Source organism: Rhamphochromis sp. 'chilingali' (genome assembly GCF_963969265.1).
Source record: "Rhamphochromis sp. 'chilingali' genome assembly, chromosome: 21".
Lineage (NCBI taxonomy): Eukaryota > Metazoa > Chordata > Actinopteri > Cichliformes > Cichlidae > Rhamphochromis > Rhamphochromis sp. 'chilingali'.
The window spans coordinates 22,657,391-22,666,596 of record NC_137949.1 but is presented as its reverse complement, the minus strand read 5'-3'; the positions used below and the strand labels follow the sequence as shown (position 1 = coordinate 22,666,596).

Below are 9,206 nucleotides of genomic sequence, written 5' to 3'. Positions count from 1 at the left end.
TAAAGCTTAGCTAAAAGCCTACCAGCCATTTGGCTGGTGGCGGGTTTTATAGGTAGAAAGGTAGAAGCCTGGGACTCCTAGTGTTAACAGGTTGGTTTAGGCCTGGCAAAAAAGCAAATATTCACAAACTTTTGTTTTTGAAGAATGTCTATCTTTTTTGGGATGAAGCTATCTGGCAAAATGAGACAACCCTTTTAACCTCATCTTTATGTCTATCATGTGGCTATGATACTGGATTTTGGTTTGATGCATATGCAGGTTACAGCTGGGGAATGGCAGTATGTTGTGGATTGATTTGGCATGTGTTGAAATCACCCAATTCTTTGAATCTTTGGGCTGAAGGAAGGACAATACTCGGTGTATAAATGCTCAATCAACAATCATTTATTTCCATATAATTCAACAGTCAGAGCATTACAACGTCCGGACGGGAGAGATGCTTGCAGAGGTTCGACAGCATGTCTCAAAATGGTGACGGGTTGCTCAGCTTTTTATAGTCTCTAGTGGCCCCCAGCTAGTCGTAAAAGCCAAAACATCACATTCTTTCTCTGTTACAGCGCCTAAGTTATGACCTCGGCAGTTGTTTCTCTGCTTTTTGTAAGGTGGGGGTGTGGAATGTGGTCTGTCTATCTCCCCTGTCTTAGACACAGAGTCTCCTGCTTACAATCTTCTCTTCATGATTCAACAATTAAGCATGTAATACATTCACAGCAGATCAAGGATACAGAGTGATGCACACTTGTCTAATAAACTAATAAGTGAATATGTTCTTTTAACTCAAAAGTATAATGAGAACTAAACTACATACAGCTCACACACTCTATATTAAAGGGTATAATATGATCTACAGCAGTATTCTAATTCAACTACTTTGATTACATATATAAGGTAACATATGATAACAGAATAATATCACACATGTTCAACCACTGTTACACCAAACTCTCTCACTTATAACATGATAAAGGCCTCTTACTCAGTGTCATGGATTCTCTATACTTTTGGGGACACAGGGCCAAAGTCTGAGGCAATAAGTCAGATCAAAGAAGGCAATGATTCTAAAATGGGAGTTTACTTATGTCATTATATATATCCAGGAATATGTGCCTGAGGATAGTTGTCATGAAATCAATATTAAATCAAAGTATTCCTTAATTACCACAGCTGACACGAGTTCTCCATAGCTGCCTGCTGTCTCAGGATCTGTCTCCAAAAAGGACCAGGGAGCGCTAACATGTTATGTTCTAAACTGATGAAGAAAATGCACATTAAACATAGTATAAACTTACTGAGTGAAGTAATGTCAAGAGGATTCCTTTAGCTCCTATTGGGTTGGTTCCTTGATCAATGCAATACAGAATCATTAATCTGGTTTTATGTAATGTCCTCAAAACATGTCAAAATGAGGCTCACTAGTCTGTGTGGCCTCCACATGCCTGTATGACCTCCCTACAACACCTGGGCATGCTCCTGATGAAGTGGCAGATGCTCTCCTGATGGATCTCCTCCCAGACTCCAGGACTAAAGCATCTGCCCACTCCTGGACATTTTGTGGTGCAGTTGGTGGATGGAGCGAGACATGATGTCCCAGATGTCCTCAATTGGATTCAGTTCTGGGGAATGGGCGGGCCAGTCCACAGCATCAATGCCTTCGTCTTGCAGGAACTGCTGACACACTCCAGCCACATGAGGTCTAGGATTGTCTTGCATTAGGAGGAACCCGGGGCCAACCGCACCAGCATATGGTCTCACAAGGGGTCTGAGGATCTCATCTCAGTACCTAATGGCAGTCAGGCTACCTCTGGCGAACACATGGAGGGCTGTGCAGCTCCCCAAAGAAATGCCACCCCACACCAAAACTGACCCACTGCCAAACTCATGCTGGAGGATGTTGCAGGAAGCAGAAGGTTCTCCACGGCGTCTCCAGACTGTCACAAGTGCTCAGTGTGAACCTGCTTTCATCTGTGAGGAGCACAGGGCGCCAGTGGCAAAGTTGCCAATCTTTGTGTTGTCTGGCAAATGCCAAACATCCGTCACGGTGTTGGGCTGTAAGCACAACCCCACCTGTGGACGTCAGGCCCTCATACCACCCTCATGGAGTCCATTTCTGACCGTTTGAGCAGACGTGCACATTTGTGGCCTGCTGGAGGTCATTTTGCACAGCTCTGGCCTTTCTTTCCTACCCCACAGTACCTTCCCTTACCATTCGTTTCCTACTCTTTTACTTCTTCTTTGATGACGGTTGTCTTTCTAGATAAGCAATTTCATTTGCTCTGGGGCGAGTCAATGGCTCGGGTGCATTCTGGGACTGTCAGTTCACCAGTGTGCTGGCATGCTTCTTAACAAACACACCACTACAGCAAACATCTCAATTGTACTTGTTGATTTCTTCAACAAAACACTGAACAAATAATTTACTTGTGAGTGTGCTGCCTGGTGCTTTTAAATTTTGTGATAATTTGAGCAGCCCAGAAAGCATCCCATAAATTAAATTATGTTATCGTATCTGAACATGTACACTAGTCATTAAATTAGATGGGAAATAATGATTCAGGGTAAACAACTGCACCAAGGAAATTCCATTTTTCTTCTCAAAATGTAAAATGTCTGTTGAAAAATCACATTGAACAGAGATGTGATTAACTTTTTATTTTACCAAACATAACATCAATGATGACACAATCAGTCTTCATCAGAAGTGCTCAAATCACTCTCAGTGGCATCGTCTGGAATGTCCTCCTCCTCCTCCGAGTCCATTTCCAGGAGTGGTTGGTGGCTGAGGATTCTCTTGTACACGTCCTTTACTTTGAGCATTTCAGCTTTCAGTTCACTTTGCTTTTTTAAAACCAGGCTACAGAGTCCCTTCTGTGCATCCTCCGACATGCCAACAAAGGAGGCTGTAAAAAGAACAAAACAAATAAATATGAGAAAAGTAAAAAAAAACAAAAAAACCCCCTCACCTCATAAACACAAGGAATTAGGATGCTGTAATTAAACATTTTTTTAAAAGGGAGAAGGCAGTGTTAGCTAGCAATCTAGATATAGGTAAAAGATCCAGTAAGACTTTAGCATCTGCTCTTATTTTCAATCGATTCATCAAAAAATTAATAAATAAATAAAGTGCTTACAGTCTGAGGAGATTGTCCCCAACACCACAGAACGCATTCGCAACACTGTCCAGTGATGCCGCATCTCCCTGCAAAGGATCATCTCCTCCTCTCTCAGGCGCCTCACAGCCATCACCTTCTCAAAGACCTTTCTCTTTGTCCGGAGGTCAGCAGCAGCTACAGTTTAACAACATCAGATGGGAAAACATAGCAGCATATTATGATTCAAGAACAAAACATTCAACTACTGCTCAGATACTGGGAGTTTGTTTAAAAAGGATATTTATAAATCAAGAGCTTACGTTCACTTGTGCTCTGCCAGGGCCAAATATCGGTCTGCATGAGGGCATCACTGGATACGATTTGCTTTGTTGGTTCAGCGAGCTTGTTGTAGTCGTCAACAGCAGCCGCCAAGCGTTTCTTCTCAACTAAGATGACCTTGCGAATTCTGCGTCGCCTCTTGTTGCTATCTGTAAATAATCATAAAAAAGGAACACCTTAACATAATGTATATATTTACATTTTAATCTACACTCATCAATTTGTTTGCTAGAACAAATCACATCCAGCTTAAACAAACCTGGATCTGATTTTATTCTGTTTACAAAGTAGCTGCACAAACTAAGTATCAAACGGTCCGTTTCAAAGAAACTGTGACACCATTTTGTCTGTAAAGACTTTGTGTTCGCACTCTGATGATGACGACAAGCTCCTCTATTCGTGCCTGCAACGCTCCAAGGCTGCCATCAGTTTGATCACTTTCTAAGTGAGAGGAATATTAATCAGAATACAGGATGAGTAACAGTCACCAAACTACAGTGGACTCTGTAATCACTGACTTGATGACATTCATTATAAGACATCTGGAGCCTTCATGTGCTGCTATCTCATGATAATCATGAGATAACAAGTATGTTGGTGTTCAGGTTTATAAAACCAACTAGTATGACATCATTTCAACCCAGGTTCTATCCAATTTGATGAAACGCAACAGCTCTGCCATAAATTTGCTTTTACAAGGCTTATTTTTCATTGTTTGTTGACACTGTCAGAAAGATCTTAACTCTAAGTTCTTTAATGAGGCCATGGTGGGTCCTATTGTTAGACATGAGTGCATTATATTGAGACGCACCTTCAGCCCATTTCTGCACATCGGCCACCCATTGCTGCAGTGTGTCGTCATCCACACCCAGCTCATTTCTGGTCGCATTCAGGCTCTCCACTTGTTCTCTAAGGATCCTTATGATCTAAGAATGCATTCATAAATGTCATTCATATTGACATTAAAAGAGTACTGGTGTTTTCCCCCCATTACCACACACATTAAAATGGGTGTTGAAAAAATGACCTTTAGATATCGCTGGCTCAAAGTGCGGCCCAGTTGTTCCACTTTCCTTTTGTTCCACCCCAAAGCCAGGAGGGTCAGCATGTCTGTTCGCCCTGCATTTCAGTTAGTATACAAATTAGAATTAATGAGCAGGAGACTGAGTGGAATCTCAGACACGGACACACACCTGCTTTAGACATGTACTTCGTTGTGATGGCCGCCCTAGACAGGAAACTGTTTACTTGTTCCACCTCTTCTCCAACTGTTGAACCGGCCCCATCCTGAAACACACCTCCCCATTTGATCTATAGAAAGGAGGTCACAATACATGACTGCTGAATTCATTCAACCTTATAACAAAATGTCTCAAACTAATCCAAAACTACAAGCTGCAGTATACCTCGCATTTCCAAGTGGGAGCCTTTGCATGCATGACGGAGAGAAAAGGACGCATTGACAAGAGGTTCCACAGCTCAGGGCACTGCTGAGCCACCTTGGTTAAATAGGGGAAATATTTACAGGCCACATCGGAGCAAAGGAACGTAATATGTCCTGGGACGTTAGCTGCCAACTTCCTCTGGAGAAAAAGGGGGTAAGCAAAGATCTCCCCTCGAAACATGTTCAATGCAGCTAAGAGGACTAAGCGACAAACATCTATTTCCATGCCCTCCTCATCCAACTTCCCAGTGGACTTTTTGGACGACTCCTTTGCTGCAGTCCAAGATGAAGATCCACACAACCCTTTCCCCGGGACCTATACACTCAAAGATTTTAACATAAAAGACATGACATGATTAAGCCCTATCAGGGACAAACTTTTTAAAACAAATGCATAACAATTAGCTGAATTAGCCTCGAGTCACACAAGACCTCATATCTCCCCAGGACAGCACTGATAACACAAAATAAAAATCATGTTGTTTTTTTTTTAATACACATGGTGACAAAATTAAGTACACATTAAGATAAAGTAAAGTAAATAGTATTACGACAACACCAAGAGAAAAATTAAAAAAAAATATCGACCCATCCATATATGTCCACACACACACACACACACACACACACACACACACACACACACACACACGTATGTGTATATGGTTACGGCATTAACGTCATTTTAACAAGATTAACGCTAACAGCACTAATATATATGTGTATCTTACATGATTTGTGTGTCTCTGGATGTATTTCACAAACTCAGCAACTTCCTCATCTTTTTCAATGAAGACACCTTCAAAGTTCCCCTGCTCTGAAGTGCTGAACGAACACCGTGACAGTTGTTTGAAAAGAAACATTAAAATACATTTTTCTACAAATCCATATTTGACTTATGTACACAATGCATAACGTACCTTGCATTTGACTGAAAGCGATAAAGCTTGCGGTTTCCATCAACTGAGACGGAAAGCATGTCTGGAGTGCAGGCAGGGCAGCTAAAGCATGGCTCCTTGCACATCCTGTCCACCTCAAACTTTACAGCACTCCACTCCAAGAAACTTTTACTGAAGGCATCAGCTGATATTCGGCCAGTCTTTTACATAGAGGACATACAACAGAATATTCAAGGACAGTCATCATAAACATTGATTTGCACAATTTCCTTAAACTTAGCAAATTTAGAAACTCACCCTTCCAAAATGGGCTGTTCGTTCATCCAGCATTTTGACAAATGCCTTAAGTGACATCCCTGGTGCAGCTTCTTAATGTCATAGAAAGACTGAAAGACATCCATTGAAAACAGGGTGCAGAAATTTAAGGTGCCAGGCCAATATCCACTACCCAGGATGTCCTTAACTGAGGGGGACCACATTAGGCCACAGCTGGTGCAGCTCACCACTGGCAGTGCAAGGTTATAACGGCCTTTAGAAAGGATAAGGATAAATTCAGTCATGGCTCAAAGCATTCATTTTTTTCATGTTGTTTTCAAATCGGTCTGGTAAATCCAAATGACCTTTGACAGGTGCCCACATATACTGGGCACCCGAGGGTAATTAAAACCAAGATAGCAATGCACAATTTGCAATAAAACCTCCAAACACATCTATTGTGTATGTAGTGTGTGACAAAAGGGCAACTTAACATTTATGGTTACAAGCGCCACAATTGCGCCGGGTGAAACCTCAACGTTACCTGCTGGGCAGTCACACACAGTCTGGTCTTTGCACAGGCAACAGCCGAACTAACATTAAAACACACAATATATATAAAATGAATTAGAAATTAACTGATACACAATAAATATACAATAACAGCACCCACTCATACTCATACATAGCAAGAAATGCATAAGACTTAAAAACTGTACCTATTGGCTTGTGAAACTCTGATGAAGGCTGCAAAAACCCTCCTGTTACTGCCTCTCTGTTGTGCAGGACAAAGCGTGTGTGAACTGCAATATCACAGTCAGCACAAAGGAATGGAAGAGGCAGGCAGTCCAGACACCTCACAACTACTTGTTTGCCACACTGACACACACGGTGTGACTGTGGATCCAGAGTAGCTAACATATTGTCTATAAGACAAGGCCTGGCCTCTTTCCACTTTTGCGAGGACACCATATTTCTGATCGCCCAGTGAGTAGCAGCTGACTCAGACGACGTCTCACAAGTCATGGCTGCGTCCTCTTCTCCATCCTCCAACAACTGAAGGAGCTCCTGACGAAGCACCTCAGTTCCATACACTAACAGAAAAAAAAATAAAGAAAGGAAGAAACTCTTCCACAAAGTGAAAAACACTCTAGGCAGTATGTTTCTTAGGACTCCACAAAAGCCCTGCATAACTCAACTATAACAACAAATATAAAAGTAAACAGAAATCACAATATATACAAGAAGGTAAAGTACCTTTTGTTGGGTTGACACTGGCAACATAACTAGGTTCTTCACGTGGACATTGATGCTGCTCTCTGGAGGGGGGGGGGGGGGGGGGGGGGGGGGGGAATGAAGAATATTTACTTACTGAAATTCTTTGGTGAAAACAAGTTGTGAGATAAAATCAATGGTTGTGTGAACACTGACCATGTGGCATGCAACTAGTACTTCGACTGGTTGATGGTCTTTGAGGAATAAAAGCTCCCTGTCTGTCACGTTTTTTCCAGCGCACTGGTCTTGGCTGAGGTTCACTCTGTGCATCATTCTACGCAATTAACAAGGAAAAAAGGGAACACCTAAAATACAGTCTATGATTAAAGCAAAGATTATCAAACATCTTAAGTTAACAAACTTAATTTGACATAAACTTTTAAAAAAAATTCAAATAACATAACGTTTACTCCGTACAAAATATTAGACAAGCGTGTTCCCTCTTTAACAACTGTTTCCACTAAAAATGTTACCTGCATATCTTGAAGGAGTTCGTCAGCAGCCTGAAGCTCTTCCTCCAGCTCGGGATCCTCTGAATCACTCATTTTCAAGCTAAAGAGGAAAGAGATTTTTGCAGAACTCAGTGACATAAACACATAACTAAGGCAATTCAAATGATTTTCAGTCTTGGCGCTCCGGTTAATGTTAGCAATTACCGTTAGCATCATCAGTTTGTAAAGAGCTAGCAGAACTCTTAGCGCAAAAACTGCTTTACGCACCATGTGAGGGTATTTTGCAGCACACAAGTCCTTTGACGTTTGTAATAGATTTAATCCATCATCGTTGGATTAAATGGCTAATGCTGCAGTAGACACGTGTAGTCATTACCTAGCAAGCATGCTGACGGTAGCTGTAGCCATTTTTAAATACATTACACCGTTTCCGAGATCAGTCACCTCTGTTTGTTTGAAGCTTTTATGAAAAAACAAACTTTGAAACACACATCAAGGTATTACTTTAAATATATGTATTTCTTACATACCTGCATTAGAATCAATCAGTTCCGCCTCATTTTCTTATTCTTATAAATGGGTCTCTCCGTTCTCCCATCAGCCTCTGCTTACACAGGTTGCGTCTGATTGGCTGGAGCCGAGCGCATCCAAAACTAACAGGAGTGGTGAATGAATCTATAAATGTGTTTTACGTGTGAAATGAAAATAATAAACCTAACAAAGGATTACGTACGTTAAATCTGCGCACTTTCAGATCGTGAGTCAGTTTGGAAAACACTGTGTGATGGCCACAACATGAAGCGATTTTATTGTTGAATTATCAGTGATACTTTCACGTGTTTTTGTTGAGAAATGTTAACGATGTCATTAAAAGAAAGCATTAAATTAGGGAGAAAAACCCGTTCGCGGAGAGGGTCCCCGGTTCTCCAGTTAGATTGTGCTTCACGGCGTCATGTTTCGCCGTGACGGGGTTATTATTGGAGTAAATGGATGGCTGGAGCCTCTGCTCGAAGCGTCTCTGATCGCCGCGAGCGGGTTCATATTGGAATGAATTGACAACCCACAGCTTCACATAAAAACGTGGAAGGGTACCTTAGGCGTCAGCATGAGAAGTTAAGGGACGTGACAAATCGTCATTATTTTACGCGTCGGGAGTGAGAACGGGTTGCTGAGTTTGTGGAATCGTACCTCAGAGTCAGTTTTAGCAAAAAGGACAGGAAAGTCTTTCTCTTTCAGCCCATAAACACAGTGTGGTAATGGTGCAGAACGCTCTATCTGGCCAGAGAAAAACACACAAATGTGGAAGTGGATTTGCACAAAAGGAAATGGCCTGTATCTGACAGATTTAGACTTTTTTTCCGAAATACGTTTTAGACTTTATTCTCAAAATGATCAGCAATATGCTTTCTTAATGTGCCCCTAATACTACGTCGCAGTTAGCTGTGTGTGGTTG

At 41.6% G+C, this 9,206-nt stretch overlaps 1 protein-coding gene across 6 annotated transcripts; it reads right to left on the bottom strand.

Moving 5' to 3' along the window:
- Nucleotides 1-2,640: 2,640 nt before the first annotated feature.
- On the bottom strand, nucleotides 2,641-8,407 carry LOC308389904 (uncharacterized protein). 6 transcript variants are annotated; one of them, XM_080871505.1, is made up of 17 exons: nucleotides 8,284-8,407; nucleotides 7,775-7,853; nucleotides 7,458-7,575; nucleotides 7,284-7,345; nucleotides 6,746-7,120; nucleotides 6,521-6,619; nucleotides 6,069-6,300; nucleotides 5,793-5,971; nucleotides 5,604-5,697; nucleotides 4,835-5,188; nucleotides 4,622-4,739; nucleotides 4,456-4,547; nucleotides 4,240-4,354; nucleotides 3,768-3,869; nucleotides 3,410-3,577; nucleotides 3,129-3,284; nucleotides 2,641-2,897 (listed from the first exon to the last, which is right to left on the bottom strand). In XM_080871505.1, the coding sequence occupies exons 7-17, from the start codon at nucleotides 6,123-6,125 to the stop codon at nucleotides 2,683-2,685; spliced, it is 1,650 nt and encodes a 549-aa protein (XP_080727631.1). In that variant the 5' UTR covers nucleotides 6,126-6,300; nucleotides 6,521-6,619; nucleotides 6,746-7,120; nucleotides 7,284-7,345; nucleotides 7,458-7,575; nucleotides 7,775-7,853; nucleotides 8,284-8,407; the 3' UTR covers nucleotides 2,641-2,682. The 6 variants fall into 6 exon arrangements, with proteins under 6 accessions (XP_080727631.1, XP_080727630.1, XP_080727633.1 ...); XM_080871504.1 differs by having other exon boundaries at nucleotides 6,069-6,619; XM_080871507.1 differs by lacking the exon at nucleotides 8,284-8,407 and adding an exon at nucleotides 8,130-8,213 and having other exon boundaries at nucleotides 6,069-6,619.
- Nucleotides 8,408-9,206: the final 799 nt, after the last annotated feature.

Excerpts from the sequence above, each read along its gene's own strand:
- LOC308389904 (XM_080871504.1), bottom strand. The coding sequence starts at position 6,125 with ATGTCACTTAAGGCATTTGTCAAAATGCTGGATGAACGAACAGCCCAT. Across the intron at positions 4,740-4,834 it reads CTCCCACTTGGAAATGCGAG|ATCAAATGGGGAGGTGTGTT; the intron begins GTATACTGCAGC and ends TCCTTTCTATAG. Across the intron at positions 3,870-4,239 it reads TGTGCAGAAATGGGCTGAAG|AAAGTGATCAAACTGATGGC; the intron begins GTGCGTCTCAAT and ends CCTCTCACTTAG.